Source organism: Engystomops pustulosus, chromosome 3, assembly GCF_040894005.1.
Source record: "Engystomops pustulosus chromosome 3, aEngPut4.maternal, whole genome shotgun sequence".
NCBI classification, from domain to species: Eukaryota; Metazoa; Chordata; class Amphibia; order Anura; family Leptodactylidae; genus Engystomops; species Engystomops pustulosus.
Genome location: NC_092413.1, coordinates 185,777,754 through 185,796,173, shown reverse-complemented (window position 1 = coordinate 185,796,173; position 18,420 = coordinate 185,777,754). Strand labels below are relative to the sequence as shown.

The following is an 18,420-nucleotide window of genomic DNA, read 5'->3' as shown; positions in this document are numbered from 1 at the left end:
CATGCAGGGGCATAACTACAGTGGTACCAGCCAGATGCAATGGGGCCCACAATGTCAGGGGGCCCAGCCACCCAACCTTCTACACTGAAGAATGAAGGATGTGAACCACTACATACATACCATGCTGCACATCAAGTAGCATAGTACACGATGTAGACCAGTGTAGCCCTTAAAGTTCAGAAAATACCATTTTGTGATTTAATATTTCTTTTACAGGATCCAAAAATTGTGATAGTTTCCATGATAAGGGCTGTAGCTAGATGAAGCAGTAGTCTCTTAGTATCCGCGGTTGATCATCGATTAAGCAACCAAGTTCACGACTAATAGGACTAGATAGCGATGGAGAACCCCCCCCTCCATCCGGATCCCAGAATTAGAAAGAGAATGTTGGTATAAAGTAGAGTTGCACTTGGGTATTTTGCTTTTTAATAGACTTTTTATTATATCTCCAAGTTTTACAGCCTTTCAGGGTCTTAAGTATGAACAGATTTTTTGTGTAATTAATCACAAATGCAAAGTCTTTAAGCAATGGAATAAAACCTAAGCAAGATGTTAGCAGAAAGGACTCGGAGCTCGGTCTGGATTTACAAGGTTCCTTATGTTTGTTCGGTAAGTAAACAGTTCACAATGAAACATTCTCGATGCGAGATCACAACACGATCTCCAGGGCCCGTTACTAGGCATGTCTCTCAGACAAACACTTCCATGACCCAATCACACCCCGGCTTGGGTATATTTGACGAAGAGGAAAAAAAAAAGAGCAATGTGTGGTTACCAAAACTAGGAACACTCTTCTGAGAGAATGGCTGTTTGCTGAGCCAGATCTTACTGGTTTGTTATGGGATGTATCTATGGAGTAAATGAGAATGTACCTGAGGTCAGGCCAGCAGTGATTCTATACAGAGAAACATATGGGATTGTTTAGGGTCTTACACTGCCGTCATGTATCGGAGATGTTAAAGTGATTATCAGTAGAGTTGTACATTTAAATGCTTCATTCCATGTTTGGGTATTTAGAGGTAGACCCTAGAGATGTTAGGAATTCCAATTGTTATCCTAGGATTTGGGTTTGTATAAAGCTGTGCAATTGTGATCAGGTTTTGTGGATTCATGCATGAGACATGAGCAGGGGGTGACACAATAGGGGAACGGCCTCCCTGTAACAATGGGACAAAGTAATGCAGAGTTACTTACAGAAGGGATGTCCTGTTGGTGACCCTACAAGTTGTATCCAGCTGCCCTAAACACTTCAAGCTTTTACTACAGGCTTAATATTGCCATTTGGAGCGCTGTATTCTTATTCTTATATCAGGGAACACCCATGTGGATTTTTTAATATATTCTTGTACATAAATTAAATAAATTCTTGAGATAATACACAGCTCTGGGGAAAATATGTGGATATTTAGAGTACAGTGCATTAAGGTTAGGGGTCACATACAAAAAATATCATGGTGACAGGTTGAGAGGTGGTCAACCGGTGTCTTCGTCCTTGTCAACTTTTTCATAATGTGATCACCCATTCACCGTTCACTTTTTTTTTTTGTAATTTTAACCATATTGGGGAAGACATGTAAAAGCCTAACTTAACAGTAAGAGTTAAAGGGAACCTGTCATCAAGAACAGGCACAATAAACCTTACTCACCCCCCACTGTGTCTTTGTTGAAAAGTGTAGCGCAGATGTCCCAGCTTAATTCTTCATCCTCCCACTATTAAATTATTTCCCCAAACTTTTTGTGCCTTTGTGTATGTTGGCTCTACCCACTGGTGTGTGACACTGACCACCACCATGTGCTCCTTCCCATTGCGGGGTGCATGAAATGGTAAGAAGGTCTGCAATTTCCCACACAGTACTTGCTGCTAAATTTACCATGTAGTGAGAGGTAGAGCATTCTAGTCACAACAGGGAGGGGACTTCTTTTCTGCTCAGGTCGAAATTTGAAGAGACACTAAGCTGTCAATCAAAAGAAGGAAGGGTGATTCACTGGAGAACAGATGACTCTTCTATTCAGAATATGACTCATCTATATTAATCAGAAAAGCGGCTGTAATTCACGTACAAGCCTCAGTGGCAGATTATTTTAGGTGATTTGGGGAGGACTTTTAACCAGTTACCAGCAGTTATTACTGTTACTTGAGGTTCTAAAATTCTGGTGACAGGTCTTCTTTAAAGTAAATAGTCTATCTAGTCTAAAGGATGAGAATTTTGGTGCATGTAGTTTCAAATTAGTCTATGCCCACTAACATGAAGTCATGCCTCTTTTTGTATATTGTGAAAAGAAGAACCCCCCCTTCCCCCGCACACATACATGCTTGATCATGTACAGGTCAAATCACATGGACCAAGCACAGTGCAGTGGACAAGAGTCCTTGTATCATAGTGAATTATAAGGAGCCCTTATCTGTAGACCAGCAACACCAAACTGCAAGAGTTGTTAAAGTTGTACTAATTTAACCCTTTTTGGGACACAAAAATGTTGGCCCACAGAACAAAGTGGGGCTTGATGATTTGTTCCCAACAAGAAAAAATCTTAAATGCTTTGGGCTACGATTCTCACATAATACAGCCAGTTGTTTGACTCTTTAACAACCTGTACAAAAAAAGAGAGGCATAAATAGGGAATGTCCTGTGTTGTGCCAAAATTAATGCCACAATACCCCATTTGTGTCCATTTTTTAACTGATTTAGTAGGTTGAAAATGGGATTTTTGGGAGACCAGTTTTATTACTTGATGATGTTACCTTTGTATAACCATACCTTTCTGTGTGTGGTAAGTTTCAGCAGGACTGTGAAAAGTGAACATTTAATCCAGGTTTGCAGCTCTACAAGTGCTCTGGGAAGGCCCTTTCACCCAAGAGCTTTCTGCTCTTCGCTATGAACTGTTCCACAGCCCTCCCCTCTGCTGGGAGTGAATGCTACCAAAAGTGTGCAACCAAAATCTTGATACAGCTCCTACTAATGGCAGGGGAGGGGCTGTGTAGCTGCACAGTGAGGAGAGCAGAAAGCTCTTCAGGCTTAAAGACCTGCCCAGAGCCTTTACAAGAGCTACAGAGCTGGGTTATAACTTCACTTTTTAGAGTCCTGTCACTACTTACAGCGCACAACAATTTAATTACACAGATCTCCAGGGCTGATACCTAACACTGACTGCAGCTTTGTATGGTCATAACTACTGATAGATAGTTTAATTAAAGATAATTTACCTCCCACAGTCTATAGGCACCAGGGCCATACTTTCTTTACTTTTTTAGTTTTCCAAATAGATCCACAGAATACCTTTATTCTCATCTCTCCATCTTTGAACAGATCGCACAGTCTCATCCTTGAGCAGATCTGCTCGATGCTGTTGCATCACTCATGTTCCCCCAAAAGTAGGGGAGTTACAGCCATGCACTTAGCTACTCATTTACACATGGAATAAAATTCAGTGTTCTGGGAATCAAGGATATTGAAAAATTACATACAGGTAGATCCTGAAATTCTTTCTGCTGCGGTAGGCGACAGAAAAATACCCTTTCTTTTCTATTTAAATTTAAAGTAAATATTATTATAATAATAATCTTTATTTATATAGCGCCAACATATTCTGTAGCGCTTTACAAATCATAATATATAATCAAAATTCATCATGATGAACCAAGGACCAGTGGCGTAACTAGAAGCTGATGGACCCAAGTGCAAAGTCTGTGCCAGGCCACCAACTATAATGTATGGTTTATAGTAATAGTCTTCTCATATGGGAAAGTGACACCTTATGGGCCCCCTAAACCTCTTGGGCCCGGTTGCGACCGCCCCCTCAAGTTACGCCCCTGCCATGGACATTTATAGATCCAGACACCGTGACTTTGGTAATCTTCTTATATGTGCTATCCATGGCCTCCTTCCTCCTAAAATCAACTTTACATTTATATATTAGTATTATTCTGTGTGGATCACAACAATTCCTACAAAGATTTTTTATGATATGATGGGAAACATAAAAAACCTAATTATTTTCTGTATAACCATCTTCTAAAATCCATTATCTGAGGGCTTGTTTTTTGGAGGCCTGGATCATATTGTGATTGCAAGGGCTCAGCTTCTGTAGAACTTACTGCACATTAGTCTGTAAAACTTGCTAATAAAGTAATTTAAGTGATTTTTGTGTGTCAATCACCAGTATTTACCACACAACAATGTATATATTTAATTCACCTCACGTCTGGGTAAATTGTGCTGCTGTGTAGCATGTGTTGTACGCATAAGCAGCTGTAGATGTAAGTGGCGGTGTGATTGATGACGCCGCACCTGACAATTTACACCCGTCCACTTACATATACTTCACTATGAGGACACAACGATTATATGAATCTTACATGAATAGTAAATTCCTAGCAGCTCTTGAGCAATTGTCCCCGTCTGTGCCTGATGCCAGTCCAAACTATTTCCCGCTATTGGCTTAAAATCCTTCTTAGTGCATTACCCCAAATTTCCACATAATCCTATAGATACGTTTATATGATTTATAGGTTCTGCTTCTTTTATTATCACATTAGTCAAATAATATCTGCAGCACATCTGTGGTTTCTATAGTAATGGCCTGGGATTGCTGCCAAATTAAATTTGCAGCATTTTAGCAAAATGAATGGGGAGTGGTCTGTCAGGAACCCAAATCGCCAATTGTTCAGTTCTAGTTGACGTCGACCTCGGACTAATGAGAATTTGCTGCAAGCATTGAATAAAAAAAGATGGGATCATGTTGGAAGAAAGAAATTATAGACAGAGGAGAAGTGTCTGGCAGAACCGTGCTTCTAAATTTTTGAAGAGAGGTCTGCGGGGGAGATGTGGGGGGGAGTCGTTAGAGTATCGATTGGGGATCAATACCTGATTTCTCAAGGGAACTTTTCATCACGACTGCATTAATAACACAAGCTTTACATATAACCACAGATGGATCTGAGGCTTCCAAGTCAGCAAATACCAGACGAGAAACCAATTCATTATCAGACATACATTCTCTAACTATTTTAGGAAGGAAGGGTATATATGCAATAACTCAATTCCAGCACGGAGGTTGGTAAATGAAAGTGAAGCATGAACCACAAAGGAGAAAATGTGGGCGTCCTGATCCTACAGATTGTCCATAAATTGCTGGAAACATGTGTAAAGTCAGAAAAGGGAAATTGAAGGAGATTCTGCCGGATAAAATGGGGCCGTGTAAGAATTCGGGGGAACCATTAGCAGCTGATATGCTTTGATCAATCATAGAAAGTGCCTCTTGTTAAGAAAATTTCTCACATACTTCACATTTTTCTCATATTCAAATGTTCACATAAGCTAATACTTAGATAACTATTATTCATGTAGTTCTGTATTTCTTAAAAATAACTGTACCATATTTTTCGGACTATAAGGCGCACCGGATTGTAAGGTACACCATCAATAAATGTCTGCTATAACGTCTAGGTTCATATATAAGGCACACCTGATTATAAGGATGAATGACCAGCAGGTGGCAGACCTGTGCACAGTTCAAGGCAGCTGTTGTCTGTAAGTACAGTTCATATATAAGGCGCACTGGACTATAAGGCGCACCTTTGATTTCTGAGAAAATCAAAGGATTTTTTTGTGCGCCTTATAGTTTGAAAAATACGGTATATACAGTATATAGATAGATATATAGATTTTGTTAATGTGTTTGAATGTAATGATGATATATGTAAGTGGTTACAATACCAGAGTGAATAGAGAAGTTTTTTGGGTGAATACAAGATGAACTACACTGGGGCATCGTGATATACAGGGTCTGTATTGTATCTTGCCACATAGATGCTGCTGGACCCATAGACCTTGCATACTTGTAGAAGCTGGTACCTCACCTGCTCCTATAAATGCTTGATTTATGATTGGGCATCGTGGTATACCGGTTCTGTATTAGGGCAAATTCACACGACCATTGGGGGACGTATATACGGCCACCGTATATACGTCCCCCATAGGCCGGCAATGGGCGCACAGCACCGTACCGTTCTTTGCCTGGGTAAAGATAAGACATGTCCTATCCTTTCCCGTAATATGGCGCCGTGCGAGCAGCGGTCACCCCTCCTCCTCTCCCGTGCGCCAACATATGCCCGCCCTGCTACGGTACGGGAAGCACACATTCGTGTGAATTCGGCGTTATATATAATAGTACAGAAATGTTAGCACATTAGCAATCTGTTCACCATGCATACATATGATCACATGAAATCACAGGAGTTTCCATGGAGAGGAGTATAAGTCCAAGGAGGCTGATGTAATTTTAATGTGATAAGATATATGCATGGTGTACAGATTTCTAATGATAGGAGGCTAAAGAACCTGAGTTGATGTCACCCTGGTCACATGACATTACTGCTAAATTGTGAGAAGGGATGGGAGGAGGATCTGAGGGAAACAATTTTTAGCTGAAAGAAGGGTGTCAGTTAGTCAATGGGAACCTGCCACTAGATGTCCAAGTGGTTCTTTCTGATGACCAAACTTTAAAAAAATAAAAACTTGAAAACCTAAATTTATTGAAATAAAATGTAAGAAAGCATTTCAGCATGTCCTTTCTTCTTTAACTGAAATGATCAATACACTTTCCTGCTTGTATATTATGCCCATTGTTCTATAATACAGAGCCTGTCTGGTTCATTAGCATAATTCTTTAAAGGGGTATTCCAGGAATAAGCATAATTCATATGCAAATGGATACTCAAAATATAAGCTAATATGTAATTAGTTGTTATTTAAAATTTTGCTCCCCTTAGCAGAAAAATGTTGATGACATCGACTGTAATGAAGAATTAAAATGCTACTGGCCCTTTAATCAGTCAGTTAATTTCCTCCGCGCGGTCCGTTGCAGACCAGAAGATGGCCGCTGGTCACATGTCCACATCACATGTCCTGCACATGCCTGGGCAGGTCATGTGATCACCACTTTGTTTGGCTGTAGTTGGTTGGTTGCAGTGCATCCAGAATGGCCAGTGTTGTGGAGATGGCAGTTACACATCATAACTATGGTAACAAAGCAAGAAAACCTGTTACATCATCACTGGGAGCAGAGCATAAGAGGTAGGAGGAGGAGTTACTGAGAACTAAAGGATCATGGGACTTGTATTTTCCAGTGGCGGCCATCTTGGTGATAACTCCACCTACTTTAGAGAGGCCATAAATTTTGTAAATCATAAAATCAAACTATTTAAGCTCCATTTTGTGACTAATGACATTGAGTATTGTTGTATTCATTTATGTATATCATCATGGGTTTTTGTGTCAGACGTTCATATTCCCGGAATACCCCTTTAAGTTGATGGATAACTAATATAAGAAGATGACAAAGTCAATGTGCCTGAGTCTATGGGGGATATTTATCATACGCTGGCGCTCGTGCCCCGCCGCTACAAATTCGCAGCCCGATACATGAAGAGGCTTCTGCCTCTTGATGTATCAGGCCACCAGTTGTGCAGCGTTTATCCTACGCCAGAAAAGGCGTATGAAAAGTCGCCGGCAGCAGCGAGTGCGCAGGCGCGGGGACAGTAACGCCCCGCGCCGGCCCACTCCCGTCCGGCCGCGCCCTCCACTGGCGTGAAGGTGGCGGATTGGGGAAAATAATCGCAAAAGCTAGCAATAAGCTAGCATTTGCGATTATTTCAGGGCTTCTGCGCCACTGGCGGTGCGCAGAGGTCCTGATAAATATGCCCCTATGAGTCTATGCCTGGTTTATCATGCTGGATTTTGATGGTACATTTCGGATTATCTGAATTAGACAGCCCCTTCAGCAATATGACAGCTGTTGATGCATTTCAAATAATCTTTCCACTTTCCTACCATCTATAGCTATTTATAGAGGGAGCCCAAATTGGTAACCTAAGGTTTGAAGATTGAGGCGCACCTTCTGTCTGAAGGCTAGTGATGATTATCCCATAGACATAGCTTAGATGTTTGCTTCTATAATGTAGTCGGCACAGTGTCAGATCTTCTGTATTTCTGGAGTTCCACTACTCTGGTCCTGTTGTCTCCTGTGTGATTGATTGCACATACACAAAGGCTCACATACTGACTCTTCTGGGTGTTTTTCCTTTTTTTGTGTTAAAAAGAAACAAATATTACATGTGATTAATTGTTTTCACTGATAAACACTTTACTGTTTTACTGAAGGAGAGCAACATCAGAAAGCTATAACCTCCCCGACTTCCAGTGCTTAGCGGCTGCTCGATTTTTAGGGTAAAGCTGAGCTATTTCTTAATCATGGCGGTAAAATCATACGTCATTGTTGGGGGCGGTAGGGAAGGGGTTCATCCACATGTGGTGGACAAGTTTTTGTTTTGTTTATTTAGTTTTACTCTTTTTGGGTTTGGTAAAACAAAAACATAATGGGGCTCATTTACTAAGGGTCTGCAGACCGCATTTTCGTCAGGTTTCCCAACAATTTCCATTTTGCGCCAACATCACGCCGGGGATTGTGTCGCACACGATCGGATTTTGGCGCATCGGCGCCGGCTTGCACACGACAGAAATGGGGGGGGGGGGCGTGCCATCAGACAACCCGACGGATTCAGACAACCCGCAATATTTAACATTTAGAATTGTGTCGCAAGACAAGCACCGGGAAGAAGAAGGTGAACTCCGGCGGACCTCGGCGGGGAAACGACAGATGCACGAACTCGGGCGCACACGCTTCGTGAATCGTGCCGGACTGGACCAGGTAAGTAAATTTGCCCCAATATGTTTATTAATAATGTTTTATTCAGATTTCTTACCTATCAGGCACAAACTATGATGCAGCAGTATTGCCATATGCTGTCATAGTTTTGCGCCAGCAGATCGCATAGATGAGCATCTGCCAGTGAGGCGTGGAACCCAAAGATGCGCTGCGGGGAGAGACGGGGGTCAACGAGAGGGGGAGTACTACGGGGGAGTTGGCCATGACATTTCAGTAATGTGGGAGATCTACTAGACATTTTAGTAATGGCACGCTCTTCTGAACATTTTAGTAATGGTGTTGTACTGATGGACATTTTAGTAATGGGGGCACTCCACTGGACATTTTAGTAAGGAGGGCGATTTGCTGAACATTTGAGTAATGGGGGCGCTCTGCTTGACATTGTAGCAATGGGGTTCCACTGCTGGACATTTTAGTAATGGGGCGATCTGCTGGACATTTTAGTAATGGGAGCGCTCTGCTGGACATTTTAGTAATGGTGGCAATCTGCTGGACATTTTAGAAATGGGGGCGATCTGCTGGACATTTTAGTAATAAGGGCGTTCTGCTGGACATTTTAGTAATGGGGGCGATCTGCTTGAAATTTTAGTAATGGGGAACTCTGCTGGACATTTTAGTAATGGGGGAGATCTGCTGGACGTTTTAGTGATGGGGTCACTATACTGAACATTATAGTAATGATGGCACTCTACTAGACATTTTAGTAATGGGGGAGATCTGCTGGACATTAATGTGATGGGTTCACTATACTGGACATTTTAGTAATGGGGGAGATCGGCTTGACATTTTAGTAATGGGGCGCTCTGCTGGGCCATTTATTAATGTAGCACTCTGCTGGACAATTTAGTAATGGGGGCGATCTGCTGGACAATTTAGTAATGGGGGCGATCTGCTGGACATTTTAGTTATGGGGGCGATCTGCTGGACATTTTAGAAATTGGGCGATCTGCTTTACATTTTAATAAAGGAGACGTTCTGGAGGACATTTAAGTAATGGGGCACTCTGCTGGACATTTTAGTAATGGGGCAATCTGCTGGACATTTTAGTAATGGGGCGATCTGCTGGACATTTTAGTAATGGGGGGATCTGCTGGACATTTTAGTAATGGGGCGATCTGCTGGACATTTTAGTAATGGGGCGATCTGCTGGACATTTTAGTAATAAGGGGGATCTGCTGGACATTTTAGTAATGGGGCGATCTGCTGGACATTTTAGTAATAAGGGGGATCTGCTGGACATTTTAGTTATGGGGGCACTCTGCTGGATATTTTAGTAATCGGGGAGATCTGCTGGACATTTTAGTGATGGGGTCACTATACTGAACATTTTAGTAATGAGGGCACTCTACTAGACATTTTAGAAATGGGAGAGATCTGCTTGACATTTTAGTAATGGGGCGCTCTGCTGGGCCATTTATTAATGTGGCACTCTGCTGGACAGTTTAGTAATGGGGGCGATCTGCTGTACATTTTAGTAATGGTGGTGATCTGCTAGACATTTTAGTAATGGGGACAATCTGCTGGACATTTTAGTAATGGGGGCAATCTGCTGGATATTTTAATAAAGGAGATGTTCTGGAGGACATTTAAGTAATGTGGCACTCTGCTGGACAGTTTAGTAATGGGGATCGATCTGCTGTACATTTTAGTAATGGTGGTGATCTGCTGGACAGTTTAGTAATGGGGGCGATCTGCTGTACATTTTAGTAATGGGGGCGATCTGCTGGACAGTTTAGTAATGGGGCGATCTGCTGTACATTTTAGTAATGGTGGTGATCTGCTGGACATTTTAGTAATGGGGGCGATCTGCTGGACATTTTAGAAATGGGGGCACTCTGCTGGACATTTTGGTAATGGAGGCACTCTGCTGGACATTTTGGTAATGGGGGCACTCTGCTGGACATTTTAGTGATGGGACGATCTGCTGGACATTTTATTAATGTAGCACTCTGCTGGACAGTTTCGTAATGGGGGCGACCTGCTGGACATTTTAGTAATGGTAGCGATCTGCTGGACATTTTAGAAATGGGGGAACTCTGCTGGACATTTTAGTAATGGGGGCGATCTGCAGTATATTTCAGTAATGGGGCACTCTGTAGGACACTTTATTAATTGGAGGGGTTGGTTTGGACATTTCATTCATGAGGGGAGAATACTGGTCATTTTATTAGAGAGAGTAGTGGCTGCATTTCCCACCCTATGCTTATACACGAGTCAATACATATGTGCCAATACTTAGCTTTGAAAACAGATATTTTTTTCCATTTTTCACAACTGATTTGCCTTAGTCTGGCTTCTGTTTTACACTGATCCTTATAATTGAGAGTTTACCAGTGATACGTGAGAAACGGTTCTGACTACTAGGATATGGTCTACTACTTCAACGGGTCTGTAAATAACGGGCAAAATGATTGCATTCAGTGCAGCCCTGTGCTCTCTGCTCAAAAGTTGCCCAACCTAACAGAGGATCTGAAAATGTGCCATGAGCAAAAACGCAATGAAAAAAAACGCAACAAAAACACCACGTGTGTCACCGGCCTAACCTAACAGAGGATCTGAAAATGTGCCATGATATAATAAATGAAGATCCAGCGTTGTAATTTCTCAGGACAACAGAGAAGTCGGGAGAGACGACAGGTCTGCGGATTACAAATTGTTTGGCAGTGGATTATTTATAATTGTCAAGTGTCTATTGTAATGGTCAGCCAGAAAAGCTCTCAGTCCTCCGCCCCTGCACGAACAGGATAATGTACCGTCCACAGGGCTGAATTTAATTACTTCTGCGTTATGCAAAGCATTTCATTTACTGCGCCGAATGCGGCTCCTACACTTGTGGTTTTCATTACTCTCACTTGATTTGTTGACCTTTCTAAACTGCTGGAGTCACTGTCCCAGGGTTTTGGCCATGCTGTAATAAGCCGACTGACACATGCAATGTATATCTTCCATCATGATGTGGACAGTGAGCCAAGCAGGGCTCAGACGTGGCCGGCAGTAATGTGAGGATAGCTGATGGGTGACAGCCGAGAGGGCTGATTGGGAAGTGGGGAGTTAAATGGGGGATGAGGCGAGAGGGAGGTAGGGAGGGGCTGAGGATCAGCATGCTGGAGGGAGGCATGAAGTGAGGAGACACAACTACACAAGTGAGGCAGGGAGGGAGCTGTCCTGCAGCCTGAGACTCTACAAAGACGCAGAATGAAGCTGGCACCCAAATAAATAGAAGATTGGACTATAGGTGTTTGTAACCCACAAGTCCTGATTTATTCTACCCTGGCATAATGTTCTTCATGGTACAATGAGGGTACGGGACATTGCCTAGGTGTGTAGGCATTGGTCTTTGAAACAGATAGATGCAGAATAGAGGTAAATAGAGGTTGGTGCACATCGGTGTGTACCCCTCTGCTTGGTGAGATGCCAATGTTACTTCTGCTCATCCTCCTGCTCCTCAGTTTGGTGCCATCTTTGCCATCTGAGCGCCCCCCAAGTTGTCATGAGGTGCGTGCAGCATTCCAGCTTCAGGAGATCGGGAGAGGTCGGCTGGTGCCTGAGGTACCAATTCAGGGTAAGTGATAACTTATTCCTATATATCATTGGTTTACTGCGGTTTATGTAAAGCCACCTTGTCACTGGTGAATTGTAGTAAATTAAGTATACAGGCAGTTACTTACAAGATTCTGTAGGTTTGTTCTTACGTTAAATTTGTGTGTAAGTTGGAAATCAATTTTTCATAATTGTAGCTCCAGACAGAATTTTTTTGGTCTATGTGACAATTGGATTTTAAAAATGTTGAATTGTTGAACCAGGATTAATAATAAAGCTTCATTACAGACACCAGTGATAACTGTTACAGATGATTATTGTAGCCTAGGACTAAAGTACAGTAAATTACCAACATCCAGAGGTCCGTGTGTAACTAGGGGTTGTCTGTAAGTCGGGTGTTCCTAAATAGTGGACCACCTGTATTACCTGCAGCCCTATCCAAAATCATATGTGCGCGTAAAAGTCCCTGTGAAATTACGCTGTCATTTCTACTACGAGTGTCAGATTTTTCTTTCATCTCTTGTTATATAGTTTACTGTATGTTTTGCGGTGATGATATATACCCTAAACATAAAACTTCATAGTATAAAATCCTGAAAGATTCTGCACATCAGCTGTGATGTGATAATATGAGGGGCTTGTACAGAAAGTTCATGTAATAGAGGACTTGCGATGGTTCAGTGCTGGGGCCATCCCATGTGGTTATCTTCTGTAATAGGATTAGATGGGGATTTCTTGTGAGCAGTTTATGCCATCAGATTATATAGTGGCTGCAGTACGAGCATCTGTACTGTGAAGTGTGTGACAAGATGATTTTTCAGAGAATTCAAGGTCTCTGGTATAGAAGAGTGCAAAATAGTGGACACAGCAAACATGGGATATATACAAGGGTAGTAACTTAACTGATTTTGTTTTATATATATATATATATATATATATATATATATATATATATATGCTGTATATTTTTATGCTAGAACATTTGCATGCATTAAAGTATATCAGGACAAGTTAGTCATCAGAAACAAAACAGTGTTCAGTAAAGATCATCAGCAACAGAACGGTCTTCAGGATAGTCCGTCAGTATCAGATCAGTCCTCAGGTGTAGTCATTGGTAAATTCAGTAAATTCAGTAAAATCAGTCCTCAGGTAAATTCGATAGAAACAGATTGGTCCTCAGGATAAAGTCATCAGTATTAGATCAGCCCTCAAGTAGGTGTCGTCGAATTAGATTGGTCATCAGAATAGGTCATAAGTATCAGATTGGTCCTAAATAAAGTCATCAGACCAGTCCTCTGGTCGGGTCAACAGAATCAGATTGAACCTCAGAATAGGTCATCAGTATCAGCTTGGTCCTTAGTTAAAGTCATCGGAATTAGATTAGTTCTTAGAATAGGTCATCAGTGTCAGATTGGTACTCAGGGTAGGCCATCAAGGTCAGATCGGTACTGAGGGTAGGTCATCAGTGTCAGATCAGTACTCTGGGTAGGTCATCAGTGTCAGTTCAGTCCTTGGGGTAGGTCATCAGTGTCAGATCGGTCCTTGGGGTAGGTCATCAGTGTCAGATCGGTCCATGGGATAGTTCATCAGTGTCAGATCAGTCCTCAGGATAGGTCATCCTTTTTAGATCAGTGCTTCGGGTAGGTCATCAGTATTAGAGCAGTCCTCAGGATAGGTCATCACATCAGTCCTCAGGATAGGTCATCAGAGAAGTCCTCAGGATGGGTCATCAGATCAGTCCTCAGATAGGTCATCAGAGAAGTCCGCAGGATAGATCATCAGAGAAGTCCTCAGGTTAGGGCATCAGCAACAGATCAAACCACAGAGTCATCAGTATCAGGGTCCTCAGGATACAGTAGGTCATCCTACTGTATCCTCATCAGATCAGTGCTTCGGGTAGGTCATTAGTATTAGAACAGTCCTCTGGATAGGTCACCAGATCAGTCCTCATGATAGGTTATCAGTAACAGATCAGTGCTTACGTTAGGTTGTTAGTATCAGATCAGTGCTCAGAATGGGTCAACAGTTTATGATTGGTCATCTAGAGGACCTGATCTAAATTGGCCAATAGTGGGGCGAAATTCCTTCCTGATCCCACAAATATAATTAACATAGATCCCTGGATCAAATCCTCAAGTCTAACCTGTTATTTTTATGTGTCTTCTTGAACTTGGGACAATTAATGTGGTTATCACATTTTTGGGGAGTTAGATGTCTGTCCTCTTCCTCTGATTGGGACATGCTGAATTCCATGTGCTACCCCCATACACATAAATGTCGATGTAGACACTTTGGTGAATATACCCTACATATTAAACGGATGAGGACATATAGTTGCGATCCTTTCAAACATGACAATTATTGGGCAGATTATCAAGATGGATTGTTGATGGGTCTCTCCTCATCATTTGCCTGTGGCAAGCGGCCAAAGACCTTGTTTGTGCCACATAATAGATGCTTGTTTGCCTGCAGCACATTGTCCCATGTAAACAGAGCGATGTGCTGCTGACATATGCAGACTCAGGATTTACAATGTGTTGGTCTGGATACAGTAGCAATTTATTTATTGATACATGCAAATGTAGCAAACAAATGGGCAATAACCAGGCACAAATGTTTCTAGGAGACGTTGTTGCCAATTATTGTCGCATCAGTCTGCATGTGTATATTGGAACCTACTCTGTAAAATCTCAATAGTTATTTCTTTTTCAGAAAACCTTTCATCATTAAAATGCTGAGAAATGTGAAGGGAGTTTGTTATAGCGCAGGTGTGGCTAAGAAAGTTCTACATAGTGTCCTATCTGCAGGAAGCATGTTATAGAGCAGAAGTGGCTGTGAATGCGGTGCATAGTGTCCTTTATGCAGACAGGATGTTATAGAACAAGAGGAGCTGAGAAGATTGTACATAGTGTCCTATCTGCAGACAGCATGTTGTAGAGCAGGAGGAGCTGAGCAGATTTTACATAGTGTCCTATCTGAATGCAGCATGTTATAGAGCAGGAGGAGCTGAGCAGATTGTTAATAGTGTCCTGTCTGGAATCAGAATGTTGTAGAGCAGGAGGAGCTGTGCAGAATGTACATAGTGTCCAATCTGCAGGCAACATGTTATAGAACAGGAGCAGCTCAGCAGATTTTACATATTGTCCTATCTGCAGGCAGCATGTTATAGAGCAGGATCAGCTGAACAGATTGTACATACTGTAATATCTAAATCCAAGATATTATTAAGCAGGATCAGCTGATCACATTGTCCAGAGCATCCAAGCTGCACACAGCATATTATGGAGCAGGAGGAACTGAGCAAATAGCATCCTATCTGCAGGCCGTATGGTATAGGGCAGGAGAAACTGAGCAGATTGTTCTGTCTGCAGGAAGCATGTTATAGAGCAGAAGTTGAGTAAATTGTTCATAGTACACTATGTGCAAATAGCATGTTTTAAAGCAAGATGGGCTGAGAAGATTGTACATTATGTCCTATATGCAGGCAGCATGTTATAGAGCAGGAGGAGCTTAGCAGATTGCACTTAGAGTCCTATATGCAGGCAGCATATATATATTAGAACAGAAAGAATTCATAAGATTAATATGTAGATTCAAATTTGCAAAATAAGACTCAATGGTACTTAGTCCAGTAATTGCCTAATATGAGTGAAAGCTACAAGATTTTTTCCATGACTATACAGACAGTCCCCAAGTTACATACAAGATAGGTTCTTTACGTTGAATTTATATGTAAATTGAAAATGGTCTATTTTATTATTTTTTTGTATTATGAACTATACAATTTTCCAATATACTTTCTGTATCAATTCTTCAGTTTTCTAGATCTCTGCACCCAGGGGATAGAAATCTGACACACAGGTGCACAGCTCGTTAGTATAACAGAGAGTAATCAGAGCCATGTGATATAAGGAGCTGTGCACCTGTGTGACCAGGGTCAGATTTCTGTCCACTGGAAATAAACATAGAAGCTTCCTATAGAATGACAGCAAGCAGAGATCTAGAAAACCGTGAGGAATTGATACAGAAAGTATATTGGAAACTTGAATAACTTTTAATAATTCAAACAATACCATTTAATTGGAATGGGAATACTCCTTTTAGTTGGGGACTGCCTGTAACTATATAAAGTAATTTATGGCACAATCATGGCTGCCATTGTAGTCACTGGAGGCCATATACTGTGCCCAAGGCAGGCAGCCGCACCACAAAACATAGAGCAGGTCCTATTTATGCCCTGATTTGCAGTACGACTGCTGAGCTTCCTACAGATAGGGGTGAGCAGCGCCTTAGGCCGGCGCCACGCGTAGCGCTTTGTCTGCGCTTGCAAGCGCAAACGCAGACAAAGTCGCGCCCACCGGGGCGGGCCTCGGCCCGATCGCATCGGCGTTTCCATGGAGACAAGCGCAGACAAAGCGCCACGTGTGGCGCCAGCCTTGGGCCTAAATGTTAACATTTGTGTTTACAGGTAAGCTTGTGAACATGACATTAACTCATGTGTTTTGTTAACGCATGCATTAACATAATTAAACATTAATGTAATTAGGCAAATCACCTCTCCCCAGCTGTTGTAATGTGTTTTTTTTATCTGCAGCTTGCATTTTCATGTCTTTTACTGCTTGTATCACCAGGTTCTGTAGATAATGGAACCAAAAGGCTGATTCCATCTGAAAAAGATTAGATTCTTATCTTTAATACAACACCCAAAGCAGTCCTTGACTCATCTCAGGCAAATATGAATCTTCTCTGCTCATTTTTCATGTGACATTGGAGAAGGTTTATAATAGGTAAAAGGGAAGCAGTTCACATAAAAGAGGGAATTCTAAAAAGGACAGTTCATACCCTAACTACTGTATCTAGCAGTTTAATTTAGTAAAACCTGGTGACAGGTTCCCTTTTAAATTCCATTTCAAGGTTGGATTTGGCACCAAGTAATATTACTATAGTTACATAGTTGATACGGTCGAAAAAGACACATGTCCATCATTGAATTGGATTTAAGCAAAACAATTCCATATTATCACATAACGGTCAATGTTATTTAGATGTAAAAAGGCATCTAGACCCTTCTTGAAGCTCTCTGCTGTCCCTGCTGTGACCAGCGCCTGAGGCAGGCTATTCCACAGATTCACAGTTCTCACAGCAAAAACTGTCACCTTTGATGATTACACCTAGTTGTCTCCAGACTGTGAAAGTGCCCTGAGTCTTTTGATTTGATTTAACCTGGAACAACTTTCTACTGTTTTTTGTATGTACCATTCATATATTTATTTAGATACATAAATCATGTCCCCCCTTAGTCATCTCTTTTTGAGACTAAATAAATTTAATTGTTTTAATCTTTGCTCATAACTGAGACCCTCCAGGGCAGCTTTTTTATGGACCGGTGTCCAGAACTGAATGCCAATGCCAATAGAAAGTCCATACCTCTTCTGATACATGACAAGACCTTGCTGGTCTCAGTGTTTGTCTGAGGAAGGCTCTAGTACTGAGGCGAAACGTGCCGTATCATGTGTTGTACAATAAAAGAATCCTATGTAAACATCCTGTTTGCGAAGTTACTTCAGCCGTGTTTAATACCTCTCCTTCATCTCTAAACCAAAATAATGTCTGAGATATAGATTTTTAGTGCGCAACTCAAAGTTTTTGGCCATGGCACATATTTTTTGTTGCTTTAATCCTCCTCAAAATGACATCCATGACAAAGAGGTGTATTACTACATCTCTCTGACACTCTCTGCACTGGTTGGACAATATCAGACTGGATAAATCTAAAGTAGATTTTATATATTTATATAGATAGATAGGTAGATGATAAAAGATAGATGGATAGATAGAAGATTGATTGATAGATAGATAATAGATGGAGATAGATATATAGATAAAGATATAGATAGATAGACAAAAAGTTAGATAGATAAATGGTTAGATATACAGATAGGAAATAGACAAATTATAAGAGATAACTAGATAAATAGATGATAGATATATAGACAGGAGATAGATACCTCTCTGTGTGCACCCAGGCCATCACCCAGCTCACCATTTAAGACTCAATAGGAACGTGCCATGTTCAGCGCTATTTAAAAGTGACTAGAAGTGCAGGAGGTGCTGACAGAGCTGGATTATCATTGTAGACCCTTCTCAGGACCT

General features: G+C 41.5%; 1 protein-coding gene across 3 annotated transcripts in view; it reads left to right on the top strand.

Annotated features, from left to right (window-relative positions):
* The first annotated feature begins 11,825 nt into the window (after positions 1 to 11,825).
* The window catches only part of LOC140122445 (glypican-5-like), a 165,811-nt gene continuing 159,216 nt past the window's right edge, over positions 11,826 to 18,420 (top strand). For 2 of the 3 annotated variants that reach the window (XM_072143316.1, XM_072143317.1), the window contains exon 1: positions 11,827 to 12,289. In XM_072143316.1, coding sequence (XP_071999417.1) covers positions 12,139 to 12,289 — 151 coding nt within the window. In that variant the 5' untranslated portion in view covers positions 11,827 to 12,138. Of the gene's footprint in view, positions 12,290 to 18,420 lie in introns of all 3 variants that reach the window. The other variant, XM_072143318.1, reaches the window with a different exon arrangement.